The sequence below is a fragment of the Scomber japonicus genome, chromosome 14, assembly GCF_027409825.1.
Source record: "Scomber japonicus isolate fScoJap1 chromosome 14, fScoJap1.pri, whole genome shotgun sequence".
NCBI lineage: Eukaryota > Metazoa > Chordata > Actinopteri > Scombriformes > Scombridae > Scomber > Scomber japonicus.
Genome location: NC_070591.1, coordinates 27,391,880 through 27,407,592, shown reverse-complemented (window position 1 = coordinate 27,407,592; position 15,713 = coordinate 27,391,880). Strand labels below are relative to the sequence as shown.

The 15,713-nt window shown below is 41.4% G+C and overlaps 1 protein-coding gene across 2 annotated transcripts in view; it reads right to left on the bottom strand.

Annotated features, from left to right (window-relative positions):
* Positions 1–5,286: 5,286 nt before the first annotated feature.
* Positions 5,287–15,713, bottom strand: part of ttc7a (tetratricopeptide repeat domain 7A) — a 54,885-nt gene continuing 44,458 nt past the window's right edge. The window contains exon 20 of one of the 2 annotated variants that reach the window (XM_053333495.1): positions 5,287–6,018. In XM_053333495.1, coding sequence (XP_053189470.1) covers positions 5,800–6,018 — 219 coding nt within the window. In that variant the 3' untranslated portion in view covers positions 5,287–5,799. The remainder of the gene's footprint in view (positions 6,019–15,713) is intronic. The other variant, XM_053333494.1, reaches the window with a different exon arrangement.

Genomic DNA, 15,713 nt, shown 5'->3' with positions numbered 1-15,713 from the left:
GACGCAATGACAGAGATGTGTATGTGTGTGTGTTTGCAAGTGATGAGCAGCCATTCTGCCTGTGGTCAAGGCACCAAGCCCCCAGTAATCTCTGTCTCTCTCAACCCCCAGAGCCCTTCCTCCCTTCTCATCTCAGTGATCTCCACGGTCCAGCACTGATCTCTGACATATGCCTCATACTGACGACTTAACACCCTCCATCTCCCACAGCCTGCCTCGACCACAGGCACGACCAGGCACCCGCTCTTTAACTGACAAGCAAGGTCTCCCTCGTAGACATACATTGCGTCAAAAGTGTGCACATAGTGAAATGAAAGCACACACACACACACACACTCGTGCACTTTTGATCCTTTGCTTTTTTAAAAATTCCAAAATCCGCATGCGCGAACTTCCAAACACGTGCAGTCACACACTCCCATTTCTTAAGGGCTCTGTGAGCTAGTGATCGCATCACCCTTCACACATCCTTTAAAAAAAAAAAGAAAATACAGTATTTGTCATCATTTTATATGAAGGTCTTTAATAACTAGTAGGAACATTTTTATATAAATAACTAAAAGCTCCTCTGAAAGATGAAAGTGGACCTTGCATCAGCACTCTGCAGGGAAAATGATCAGGACGCTAGGCAGAGCACGCACCGTGGTAGAGAGACTACAGTGCACAGCATGCAGTGCACAAAAACCTACCACAAACACAATCTCTTCATCTGTGCTATTTCCTGTCAATAGTGGAGAAAAAGGCGATTTAAGATGTGCGTAACGATGGCACGTAGGAATTATATCATTTAAAGGTTATGTGAACATCTGGAGTCAGAGAAGGTCACAAAAGGTAGCCAAAACATCAACTTTAGTTTCCGGGAACAGCTTAATGAGATCCGGCCAACATTCAGGAAGCAGTGCAGCAAATCAGTGGGGTCTGGAATAAATAATCTGTGTTTTTGGCAGCTTGCAACAGGAGGTGACCCTGCTATTCAGTGGTGCAGCTGAGCCAGAATCAAGGATGTCAAATTAACAGCTAAGTGAGGGCATCACGCTGAGAAAATGTGACATTAGTGCGGAACAATGACGAAGCCATGCCGCTGGAATTTTCTTGAGAATGTGAGGTTGCTCGAAAATACCCATAATCCAATACTGGGGCTAGGACAAATGCCATTATCAGTTGCTGAGTCCCAGCTAAAGGTCGCCAAACAAACAAACCCCAAACAGAGCAGCTATTGTTCGCTCAATGACATTGTGCTGAACTAAAATGGCCTCCCAGTATCACAGAACCGGCCTGGCTCTGTCTGTCTTTTCTCCCCCACTATATAACATGACCTCCTTGAGAAACTCCAGCCAATAGCAAGAGGGTCAAACAAAGAAGTGGCAGGTTCAGAGGTTCTTCTCCCTTATTTCCCCTTAAAGTCCAGGTCACATTCACTCTCATCACCACATCCCACACTGAGGGCGATGACTAGCCAGCTGAGGAATTTAGCAGGCAGTGTGACACACCAGGAGGGTGAGCAGGTATCCTTTTACCCCCTCCTGAAGCTGCTGACAGACACATTGGCGCAACATTACGCTTCTATTAAATGACATTTAAAAGTTTAATCAGCTCCAATGGGAGACTGTTAGTGAACAAGGGGGTCATTGTTTAAATGGGTAATGGCGCTGGCACCCGTCACTGTGTGTGTGTGTGTGGACGGGGACCAAGAGCGCCTGGAGGGTGATCAGGTGAGTGGGGAGTGATTGATGGAAGAGAACACGCGGCCGGCCAAGCTGCCTTTCTACTGTGCTGCTGTTGTGGGTTTGGTGCTTGACAATTCCCAGTACTCTCATAAATAAGCGTGTCTAAAAGTGAGGCCGATGGCCGTTTGGCAACAATGTGAAAATAATCCAGCGCTTACTTAATATCATTAAACAGGTTTAGCATGGACTGCTGGTGGCTCACAAAGCAAAAGAGTTATTGTGCATTTGAAAATATCCCATGACCTTATGACCTCACACACACATATTCTCACACAGCTCACAGACACTCAGACAGCTTATATACAGGAGTAGAAACGTTTTTGACATTTTAGGAAATAAACCTTTTCACTTTCTTGAAGGGATGAAGAGAAAAGATTGATACCACTCTGTAGTCTGTAGTAAATGACAATTGGAAAGCTATGTACTAAACTGTTTTTTGGCAGGGCACAGTGACTTCCACAACATGCCCTTTTTATACTTTGGTCCTTGTGTGGATAACAACATAACATTTTTGGACTAGTCTTTATGCTAAGTTAAGCTAACTAGCTGCTGGTTGTAGCTTCATATTTACAGTACAGACATTAGAAGGGTGTCAATCTTCTAACTAAATTCTACCTAAGCAAATAAGCTGTTTCCCAAAATGTCAAACTATTCCTTTAACCATTCCGATTAACCTTTAAAAGGTAAAATAATTGATTTTATGATGATGCATTAGTGTTATAGCCTTTATTGATCAAACACCGGCTATAAACAGATATAAAGTAGGTATCTGAAATGAATTCAGGGTTTTTAACTGTAAAATCTTTGGAAAAGTCTCAACTCCTGTGAGGCTATAAAGCTTTAAAAGAAGAAATGTTTGTTTGTCTAAGTGTTTCTGACAATATAATGTATTTATCACCATTGGGCATTTTTTTTCTTACAGCATTTTGAAAACATCCTCATGTCAGCATATGACTGGAAGCATTCTTGTATTGAACTCTGCTGGAAAACATTAACCCCTTGAGAATGAACTCTGTTTACATTGACTGTATGAGTCATTTTATTTATCAATGAGATTATGGAACCGCACCTCATCTTTATAACCTCCATCACTACCCTCACCCATCCATGACTCCCCAGCCTTGTTTGGATATCACAATGACGGTTTATGGTTTCTTTCTTACCACCCGACCCGTGCCCTCCATGTGGCACTGACACACACACATATACACACGCTACCATGACCTGAATACCAGGCCCATTCATACATGTAGACCTACATACCTCACTCCTCAATGTGGTTATTACCTTTGTTCTCCAGTTCCACGTCTGTTATTGATCACTACTCAATCCAGTGTGGCTGTAATTTACAACCACTCACTTATTTCATATGTATGCAGGTTGGTTGTGTGTAAATGTGCAGTAGGTGCACCTAAACACTTGATATCTGTTGCTCCCCACCACTCCATCATCATATCATAGATACACAGCGTATAACCAGAGCAACACACTTGAGTGATCCAACATCACTATGACACAGGTGCACATACTCAATACTCAATCTTATGCATTCTACTCATCGATCCCAGGTGTATGTACTATATGTTTATGTGTGAGTGTGTGTGTGTGTGTGTGTGAGAGTGTGAGAGAGAGAGAGAGTGTGTTTGTGTGGTGACACTCCAGTCCAGTGAATAGAGTTTCATCTGCCTGTTGTCATTCTGAGAGGCTTTGCAGCGGGCCACTTCCCCCATTAATCTGTCTCCTTTTACCAGAGCTGTCAGGACCATGGCATGTGTGTGTGTGTATGCGCGAGTACGAGTGTGTAGCATGTGTGTACATACTGTACCACGCAATATGTGCATGTGCCTCTCTTTGTGGATGTGTCTGCATGCCACTGACCCCGCATGTGTGTGTTTGTGCATGTGTGAGCACACCATGTAATATTTCACTCCTTACCCACAGGGATTAGACCATTCATCTCCCGAAGCCCCTGTGTAGGTGTCACACATCGCACTAATGAGGAGAGGATGGAACAAGGGAGAGCTGGTAAGCGAGGAGGGAAAAAGTAAAAATAGATTTTTTTTTCGGACAGGAGAAAAGAGGCGACAGTGATCGATAATTCCTGCGCAAATCGAAGTATTGATGAATGAGGGATTTTCATGCTGGGAGCGATGGGTGCGTGGGTGATTGTAGAGCTTTAAAAATAAGACACAGAAGGCAGGGATTAGCACTGGTAGCCCTACAGGGAGGGGAAGGGTTAAGAAATGGGGGTTTGCTGAGAGCAAAGGAAGGTACTCTTCCTATAACACAAATCAATTTACACCAGCCTGAGAAATTGATTATAGCTAGCTCATACCTCACATGGTAACAGCAGACATCAAACAGACACTGTCAAGCCTGTAAAACCACACAACGGGGGCATTATCTGCTTCTCGCTGTGTGTGTGTGTGTGTAAGTGTATGTATTTGTGTGCGTGTGTGTTTGTGTGTGTATGCAGGGCCTGTGTGTGTGTGTTGTTCAGCAGACAAGATATCTCTCCGCTTTCCCCAGTTACTCAAACAAGGGGATGGCTGCTAGGCAACCAAGCCACATCACATCACATCAGGCAAGCTGGGAGAGAGAGAGGGAGACACACACACACACACACACACACACACACACACACACACACACACACAAAGATACAGTAGAGATGGAGAGAGAGAGAGAGAAAGGAGGAGGAGGAGGAGGGTGTTTGGAGGCAGAAAACTGTGCTGGCAGTATTACATAAGCCGGCAGCCCAGTCCCACTGCTCACATTAATGTGGTTAGGCACTCGGAAGTGATGTCCATTAGTCACAAGTGACAAGGCAGGTGAAGACGCGGCATCCAGCAGTGATTTTAAAAGCTGTTGTTGTTTATAATGGAGAGCATTATGAACAGATGAGTCAAAAAAAAAAAAGGACACAATGCACACATTATGAGCGGGTAAGTTGCCTATTGTATCATACAATACCCAAGATGGATCATTTGAAAGTAACACACACATAATGTAAAGACAGAGACATGCATGCATATAGACACACACACATACACACACTGATGACATGTGGAATGATATGTGAATGCCTCTGTTGCTAGAAAATACATGAGCTCTCATTTGAAGATGAGAGGGTGGGAGCGTTTGTGTGTGTGTATGTGTGTGTGTATTTACATAAAAGCTGCGTCAATCAACATGATCATCAAAAATACATCAAAGGTTAAAATAAAAGATGAAGTGGAGCGGCTGTTGTGACTGACAGCCTATACATAATCTATGTATCTGCGTTTCCACATGATAACACAACAACAACGTACATTCTATCACAAGATGTAACCAGCACATCTTGGCAAATTCTGAATAATTAAATGGATATAAATGGGTCAATACAAGCCAAAATCTATCTTTGGAGAATGAAACATAACAGTCCATTTACTGGATGTGTGCTTGATACTCTACAGATAGATTTAGCTTTGAACTGACCCAGTGATTCTAATTATTAAAAATATTACTCCCTATACTACTCCATAGGAGATGTACTTACAATTTTACAATACTTACATTACATCATTTTTACTTTACATCTTTGTTATATCTGATATCCAATATTATTATTTCACTCAGCACCAGTGGAAACGTCTTGCTATTTTACATTTAAGATATCATATTCAAAATTGAGGGCTGGGAATGTTCAAAATGTTCAGAATGTTCAGAATGTTTCAAAATGTTGTCATTTTGAAAATATTAGACAATGAAAGTGACAATTCAATCAATAGCAGTCATTATCGCTGAAAGTGAAAAAGTAATTTGTTACATACCTCATTACTAAAAAGGTACTTATATGCTTATTCGATTTCTTGCCATGAGTCAGATAAGAAGATTGATACCACTTTCTCCTCTTATCAAACTTTCAGGAGGAAAGTGAATAAGCCTTTTACCCAAAATGCTAATTCCCATTAAATAGTATTTTTGCACCCAGCACTGCTTTTGACCGTATTTGCATCAGTGGACAATCATCCAGCAACAGGCTAATCCTTTAACCCTAACCAAAGACCTCCACCTCAGCCCAAGCCCCTCAAAGCTCCCTGGGGATGATGTTGAAGGGCCGGATGGGGCAGGTCGCTTCCAGCTCCAGTGCGGTCAAAAAGCAGTCGGGAGCTTGCCTGGAGCCCCGAGACTGCAGGGCCTCGCCTAGACGGCTCCATGCTTCGTGGGACGTGCTGTGGATCTGAACTGCATCACGCAGGACCTTCTCCCCAAGGTGGACACGCCCCGTTTTCACCAGCAACCTGCCCTGGATAGACAGATGGGAAATAAGGAAAATAAGAACATCTCCTTTTAAATACAGTGTACAAATTGTATACAAATGTTAGGTTCAGTTCAAAATGTTAATGGAAAAAACAATCTGATTTTATCCACCAACAGCCAAAACAGAAGTGTAGAGGACACCTAAGGCAGAAATATGTTGCATCAATGTTCCTATTTACCTGCTGGAACATTTTTATAGTATTTTAAAGCATTTGAAAGTATATTGTGTTCAAAAGGTTTATTGTGGGTTTTGAAAAGTTGATACTGTCAGAATAAAAAAATAATTAATCATACAATGGTTTAAGTGGGGCATGGGAGTGCTCTTTGCTGAATTTTATGTGTTAAAACTGAATTAACCTCACTTCTGATGGGAGTTACAAGCTAAAAGTTGACCTATGGCATGCTCTCATTTTCACAATCCACAATGGTTATTACACATTTAATTTGACTTTCTCATCCTTAATAATATTTTTTTATCCTAAATATCAACCATTAAAACGTGGCATGGTAAGATCAAGCAAGCAGATGGTGGCTTTTTACAAAAAAATCCAAATGGATTATAATGCCGGCTGTCCTGTGGACTAGTTTATGATGACAAAAAAAAAAAAAGAAGAAGAAAAAAACAAAAACAAAACAACAACCAAATATACTACATTTTACTATGGTCAAGTGGAATTGTACAACTAAAGAGGGAAAATCCACAAATCATGAGATTACACACACACACACACACACACACACACACACACACACACACACACACACACACAGTGATAAAACGATGTTAATGCTGTGTATTACTTTCTCGGATCAGAGGAAAGACTTCTGGTCAAAGACGCTACTTGTGTACAATTTATGTACACACCACATACACTGTTGCTCATAATTTGCCAAAGCATACTCTTGCTTTTTAGATTGATGAACTGTGTATTATCTAACTACTAGGTATTCATATTGGTTTAAGGTTTTACTGGCAGCAGGTATAAAATGGAACCAATTTGAGGCGGTGCAGCAGGCGAAATCTGCTCTAAGGCATGGAGATATTGTGGGCCAAGTGCAGCATGGAAGAGGCGGCTTTGAGCTAGGAACAAGTAGACCCACATGGCACAGAACAACACATGCCTATAAGAAAGGATTGCTGGTAAAAGATATACAGCAGCAGGAGGAGGCAGAACGATGTGCAAAGACTGAATCACAGGCAAAAAAGGTCCAATGGGCAAGATTGGAAAACTTTGAGAATCTTTGGGAATGGAAGACGGTAGACTTAGCTTCATCATCAGAACCTTCAATGATGTTCCCAAAAATTTGAACCAGTGACTTGGGGAAGACTCATCATGTCCCCTTAGCCAAACACCTCCAACCCTATGGCCAATACTCACCAGCTGCATGACCATGCCCTCTCCCCCTCAACACCTGGTTTCTCACCATGGCCTTTGCACCAGCCGGAAAGGTACCAAAGAGGTCAACTGCAAGTAAAGAATCATCCTACTGGGATACAGCCCAGGTTTGGAGGATTCCAGACCAGAAGCTCACCTTCCCACAGTAGACCATTACAACCAGTCTCAGGTTGGATCTGATCCTATGGTCAGCCTCACAAAAGGCCCTGTTCATCATAGAATTGACAGTGTCACGAGAGGAATGCAGTTGGTGAAGTGTGAGAATGCAAAAAGCGGAAGTAGTCTGATGTAGCAACTGAAGCAGAACAAAAGGGCTGGAGAACACAGGTGCTCCCTGTGGTGGTCAGCTGCAGGGGTTTTGTGGCCATGGGAATCTGAGGACAGGCCATGACAAACCATAAAGTTACTGGCAGAGGCTTTTGACTGAAGCAGCAACTGGCGCTGGCTGACAAGAAAGGACAAGAACCATGTTGGCAAAATGACCACCAGTAAATGGGAGGGGTAAAAGCTAAGTTGGATACACCATGCTCTGTAGGCCTATCAATGAAACACCAAGGAAAGGGGGTGTCCACCTGATTATCCAATTGAAGTGTTTACCCATTCCCATACTCAAGGAATGAATGCCCATTGCATGGGATTGTAAATCTCAAAAGAGTCCTATGAGCCCAACTGGTTCAAGTACTACAGACTGACAGTCAACCAACAGCAACTAATCCATCACAGTACACTATATTTCTGTTAGTTATCTTATTGTTGCATTGTAATCTAGTTATGAGTCTGAGATCTGGGAAATCTGCCAAATATTGATAAATTTACAAGTCATAGTAACAGAAATACTGACACAGAAGACAAATAAGGTAACATGAATGTTGTAGAACTGACATGTAGCTTCCTTCTGTTTTGGTTATAATTTTACTTTTTGCCTTTGTTTGGTCTTCTGAATAAGTTTGGCTAGCCTGGGGGTTTGTTTTCAACCTGTATGATTGTCTGACTGCTCATGCTTGTTTCCCTGTTGGATCTATTTTTAGTGATGTCTCTGTATTCCCAGATCTCTGCAATTAACTTGATAGACTGTGATCATCAACAGCCCAAGGTAGAAAACTAAAACCAAATATGTAATACACCAGTTTTTTGCTTTGAGTTTGATTGAAAAATGAAATCAATTAATTATAACTCTTTGAAACAGTTATTACATTACTTAACAAATAAAATCAACAGCACATTGCTTCCAACAACTCAGAGGCCTCTACACCCACATGCCCCATATTTATTGTTCAAGGCAGGCAGTCTACATTTTGGAGGTATTAACTTACCATCAACAGCTAGCTTGACTTTAGCCATATTGACTAGATGCAACAGATCCCTAAAGAACTGCTGAAACTTGAATATAACCTGAGCAGCTAACATTAGCAAGAGAGCTAAGACGGAAATAAGACAACTTTGGAGTTGCCAGGAGGCACATTGCTCTTGTCTAATGGAAGCAAATGGCCTCTACCAAAGCCTCCAGCACTTGCATTAAACTACTACCCACTGAATGAAGTGATATCAATCTTCCTTTTAAATTAATGGTAAGACAGCCAACAAAAAAAAGCATATTGAGTGTTAATAGGAAGTACACATTCCTACAAAAAATGGCATTACTGTGATGTATCACTGCCCAACACTGGTCATCACTTTCACTATCCATCTCAAGCACGTTTCAAAACTAATGAGTATTGAAATATATCCAACCTAAATGGCTTGGAAGGCAGAAAATTGATTAAAAATTATCTTAAAAATGTATATACTTCCACACTTTGAGCATTGGTATGTCTCTTTAAAGAACAAGCTAGTCCAAAGTTCATTTGCAATGGCGTGCTGGGTGGTTACTGCCCAGGGCTCTGCCAAGAAGAGTGGTGGGTAGACATGCAATCCCTACACTCACTGCTTTTTAAAACTGTATGAACATATTCTACATAAGTGTACGTGTGTGTGGCGGCAAATGACTGACGAAGGTAGGTTTGAGAAGTATATCATGCAAAACTGTATGGACACATAAATTGAATCAATGGTTGTTAAAGCTGATGTATGGAAAATATGTGAACACTGTCAGTGTGTGTTTAAAAAAAGCAGGATATTATGTATGATGTATGCTGTCACCATGTGAAAGGTCAGGCAGAACTTTGTATGAGTGTTTGTGTGTGCTCTGTCTCCTCGGAGCTCGGCCCAGTTGGGGTGCAGTGTGTTTGAGAGCCCAGTAGAAAAGGGCGTCACGCAACTGACAAACAGCATGGAGTCAAATCTGTCTCACACACACAAACATATTGTACAGGCGCGCGCACACACACACACACACACACACACACACACACACACACACACACACACACACACACACACACACAGGCTACAGTGTCACATGCACACTCAAGGTGACAGCAGACAGCCACTCTTGCACAATATCATCTCCTCCCTTACTTTGACTATCTGTTACACACACAAACACACACGCAGAGCTGGCCTGAGGTCAGACAGACGAGTCTTGTTATGCACTTTCTGCTCGCAAGCTCCAGATTAATTGGGCTGAAATTCACATAGCTGTCTAGGGGCTCTGATGCAACTTTCAATAAGATCACGCACGCAAACACACAAACATATGCACACACACACTATTCTCCTTTCCTCCGTTCTCCTTTTCCTCACTGTGAGGAAAACACAGAGGAAGATCGAAACTCTTGGGTATAGAGAAAACCTGTCACAGGATGTACACACAGGCTTACAAGCTTGTGTGTGCGCCTACATGACATGAGTGTGTGTATGAATGCTCAAGTGTGTGTGTGGGTGTATGCTCGAGGTGTATGATGTATTTCTTGCTGCTGGTTTGGCCACTAGCTTCCACATCTTACTGTCTGTGCTCTTGTCTCCAGACACACAGGGGTTACACTGTTCCAACGTTTTTAACATGAACTAACATGAAGTCAACTACTGGGCACACATACACAAACAAACACACACACACACACTTTATCGTCAGAGATTCCCTCATCACTTAACCAGCTATCTTCAAATAAAATTATATTAACTTACATTCATTTCCCGGAGACTCATCCTAACCTGAACCACAACCACCATATGCCTAGACCGAAACCTTACCCTCACCTTAACATAACCCTGAACTGATCTTTATACCAAGACTTCACCCTGAAATTAAAGATTTACGTCATGGGGATGTACTTTTTGGCCCCAGGCAAGTCCCCACAACATGACTGTGTAAACCAATTTATGTCCCCACAACGTGAGGAATACCTGGACTACTTCCACTTGTGCCACATGTCAGTTATGCTTGGAAATAGTAACTGTGGAAAAGCTGATCCTTCTAGGTCAGCAGCTCAATCAAATAAACACTATATACTGATGTAAACACAGCAGAGGCTGAGTAAGACAAGCTGACAGGAAAGCACACACAACAGTAGACTCACTGGAAAAATGGTTGCTCTTAAAACACATCAATGTTTTAGAAAATAAATGCTGTTCAATAAAGTGTTTTTTTTTCCTAAGGGAAATGAGAGGAAATACCAATGTCACATCTGTACGTCAAGTACAGAGCTGAATAGAGGACGTGGTTAGCCGAGCTAGCTCTTAAGCTGTCTTATTTGTATAATACATCTCAATCATTTAACCTGTACAGGAACAGAGATGTAAAAACGACATAACTTGTGATAGGGGAAGTTACATGTTGGCTGAGGTGAGTAGGGTTAGGGTTAGGGTTAGACACTTATACTGCATGACATGAACTCTGAGTAGAACTGGATGATCTTCTTTTTGTTATTTTTAAAAATTGGGCATTTCACACAGTTTAGTCTATTAATGCCTGCTCTTTTTATGCATTTATTTGATGAGCATGGTAGAGTAGGGTCAGAGCAGAGGTTGCTTGTTCTTAACCTTTAGTAGGAGCGTGGCCTTTACCTGTCAGCTCATCAGATAGTCTTTGTACCTCTCAGGTGGTCAAATAACTCGCCCACGTCTGGTTTGAGCTGCCCTCGATGAGGATGAGAGCTTGATGTCAGCACTGTCTGTTGTGTGATGCCTTGTCCTTAATGTTCAGTACCTCTGGGTATTTTAAGAGGTAGTCTACTATCGGCAGAACTGACCTTTTATTTCGAAGATTTCAGCCACTACTTTGAGCCAAGGGAGCTCAGGGATATTGTGTGAGATCAGTGGCTCCTTCTGAGTATCTGTGCTGGAAGTATTGGCATGTTCTGCAAGTCACGACCATTTGTTCTATGTCTCTTGTCAGTCCTGGCCATAACCAGTGCTTTTCTGGAGAGCGCTGCATATCTTGATGGGCTACATGTAGTTCTGTTCTCATTGTGCTTGGTAGGATTATCCTGTCTCCTGCAAACATTACTCCCTCTGTCACTGTCATTGCGTGTCTGATAGGGCAATATTGTGTCAGATTTGAGTCCACCTGCTTCCTGAGACGGGGCCAACCATGTCTGGGTATGTCTTGGAACAGCTGCAGTGTTTCGTCTTTCTTTGTTTCACCCTTGGGCTGCTCTAGAACTCTGCACTCAAGACATCTGTTGGCTCCCAAGCATAGACAACTTTCTTGTCCGTGATGTCATCTACTGCTGTGTGTTGTTCTGGTATGACAGCTCATTGGAGTGTGTCCGCAATCAGTTGCTCTTTACCTGATGTGTAAAGGACATTTAAGTCATAACACTGTAGTTCAAGCAGCATTTTTTACAGTCTGGAAGAAGTTGTTCCCGGTGGCTATGGTTTGTGGTCTGACTGAACATTAACATTAACTCTCATCCAATTTACATACTGATGGAACCTTTTGACAGAGAAAACTGTAACTAAGAGCTCTTTCTCTAGTTTTTCATGGTTCTTTTCGGTCTATGCCTTGATGAATAGAGTGGCACTCTAGTTAGATAGATGAGCTGATTCTTTGGATTGATGAACCTGAGCACAGGAACATTTGAGGACATCTTTCAGTTTCTTGAATGGGTCATCATGTTCATGTTGCCATTGTCTTTCCAGAGCAGCTGTCTCAGTGGTGCTGTTATGGCAGCCTCGTCAGGGATATACTCTGCGAGATATTTTGTCATGCCATTCACTGTAGTCCTGCTTTGTCAGTTGGTTGACTTGACTATTGCTTCATCTGCCTTAATGCCCTCTGAGGTGACACTGTGGTTGATGTAGTTTATGCTGCTCACCTTATATAGTTTTTTGTGTTGAATTTCATGTTGGCTTATTTTGCTCTAGCTATCACCTTCTGTGTTGTCACGTCATGTTCTTTCTCTGTAGATGCAGTATCATCAGTTTTGATGTGAACTCCTTGGTTGGCTCTGAATGTTTCACAGTTGTGTTGCTGGAAGACTTCAGTTTCTGAGTTTATTCCAACTGGTATGCATCTGAACTGATGTTTTTTCAGTTGTGCTGACTCCTCATCTTGCTTTATTTGCCAATAGCAATCCTTTTCATCTGGCACTGTGAGCACCAGAAAGTTTGCTCAAAACCTCATCCATTGTAGGAATGGAGTAATGCTCTCTTAATGGCTTTGTTCAAATCACTGGGGTCCAAACAAACTCATAATTTCTTGGTGTTGGTTCAGTCATCTGTGTAATCATATCAGTTATTAAGAGTGATTTTGAGTCTGCCCATTACTGCCTGTTGTATTTTTCTGCAGCCATGTATGACTAGTGTAGCCATTGGGGTCTGTGTGGATATGACACTAGACTTTCAAAGGATGCTGACCTATCAGCTCCTCCTTCATTGGGATGCCATTGTCCACCTTTTTCACTAGATGCAATTTTTCACCCACCTCCCTTGCTAGGATAGGTATGGAGGAGTGGCTTGATATATAAAAACGGTACACTTGACTGAGCCTTGGGTGTGGAGCACTTGAGTGTGACTATCCTTTGTGGTCTCTCTCCATTGTGATCGATTCTGGCATATAGTGAGCCCAAATTGATGCCTTTCAAATACTGTAATTTCATCTGCACCATTTGCGGTTTTGTAGATTCAGAAGCGCTGTTCCCATCATCTCCAGTTTTCTCTAAAATTGCCTGCAACCATCAGTGGTGATGGTAATTTAAACTTGTCCATCCTCAAATACTAGCTCTCTTTGGTTGTTGGTCTTCATGCAGATGGACAACATGTTATGGCTTCATATGACTGAAAGATTTGATATATATGATGAATATCCTGTGATTTTATTTTAAGTGCATGATCTCAACATTAATTGCAGGCACTCTTACTGCATTACATGCACACCTGTGTTACGCCACACAAGTAGCTTCATCATATCAGTATAAGTGTACAGCAGTTTTAAGATAAGCTAAGCTAACAATGTTCAGACACGAGGTTGATCTCATCTCACTGTCTGAGAGAAAGTGATTAAGTGCCTTGGCCAAAATGCTGAACTCCTGTGATTAAGTATCACTTGATGGAGAATGAGGACATGATTAAAGGAATGATCAACAGGACAGATTTGCAGGCAGTGTGAGAGATTTTCAGTCAGTATGAGAAATGAATAAGAATGACACAATGAGGAATAAAATGGTATTAGAAGTTAGGAGTTAGGAGGTATAAGGAGAGTGAACAAATGTGTGTTCAAGAACATTCAGATTGCTACTGAGTGTTTCTGGTATTATACTGATGAAACTGGTATCTATTGGTTTTGCTTTAATTACTCCCAGCCATCTGTCTACAGTTTTACCTCAGTTGATCTCATCAAGCTTGGCAGCACAGGTTGGTTTCTGATTGTGCCATTAAAGCACAACTGAACAGAGATGAGCCAAACTGAGCAAGTGGGCAGTTTAGTTTTCATCTGTCTTTCAAGTTAAAGTTAAGTTAACTTGAAATGCTGCACATAATACACAAGATTTAATTAAGTGTATTTTTTATCAGCATCCTGAGTATCACAAACACACCCAACAGAGATGTGATTATGGAATTGATTAGCTTTGAGGAAATGAGTTTTTTGTTCTTGGATGTCAGTTGATATTATACATATTACTGTGCAAAGACAGAAATTAACCCAGTTTGTAATATTTTAATGTACCAACTACAGCCATCACAGACATTTATTTATGGAAATAGTAATAGTTGTAGGATAACTTCTTTATCAACAAAAAAACTTTTTCTGCTTCAACTGAGAATTAAAACTTTTAATTACATTAATTAGTTTGCATTTAAATACTTTGAAACAAATCCATCTAACGTATAAAGGCACACACTGATTAGAAACTATGGGCTTTACACCAATGCCTGATTAGATGTCGATCCAAACTGAACTGACCAGATAACAAGACAGATGGTTAGCTAACTACATTCATACATGACATAAGCAAAATCAAAATGAATGACAGAATGGTCATATGGATTAGTTCCAGTAAAAAAAGCACATAAATCCATGTCTTCTAGACAGTGTACAGACAGCTGAACTCTAAATTTAGATTTGCAATCTGCTGTTGCCAGCCATTTTGCTTACAGAGCTGAAGAGTTCTGACTGACCATACAAACCAGAAAAATAGAATAAGGTTATAAATAATCAGATCTAGGTAGAATATTAGAAATTATGTTGCATTTTTAGTTTAGAGATGATTAAGCATGACATAGTTCAGGTTCATAATAATGTGGCTGACAGAGGGCTTATATGTTACCCAATAACCCTCTGTTGAACCTCTATTAGCGGACATCTACTACACACTTACACACAGTGTAACCCAGTGGCCTAATGCCCTGCCATTGAACCAGGAAGGGAGCTTCTACCTGAACCTTTAATCCCATCAGTGGTTAAATCAGGCAGGTCGGGAATAGTGAGGGGAACACGGACTGCTGTGTTTACCTCAGTGGCCATTGGCGTCAACAGGCCTCATATTTGACATAGTGGAAAATTTTCTTATTTGTGAATTCTTGCCAAAAGTTGCATGAGAGGATTAACACCACTCTTAGAAGTCAGTTGAACTTAAAGCTACAGCAAGCAGCTGGTTAGCTCAGTTTAGCATGCAGACTGGAAACAGCTATAACCCCCCCCCCCCCCCCACCCCCCCATAAAAATTCAACTTGTCATTATTACACTTCTGTTTTTGTACTATATAAACAAGCAAGGTATAATATGTGAATTTGTGACCTTGAGAGATTCTGGTAAGTGGATTTTGTTTCTGCTGGTCAGAGCCAGGCTTGGGGTTTCCCCTTATTTCCAGTTATGCTAAGTTTAGCTAACCGGTTGCTGGATGTAGCTTCATATAAACACATTTTCCTAGAAGTTTAAGTGTTGGAGATTGAGTTTAAGATT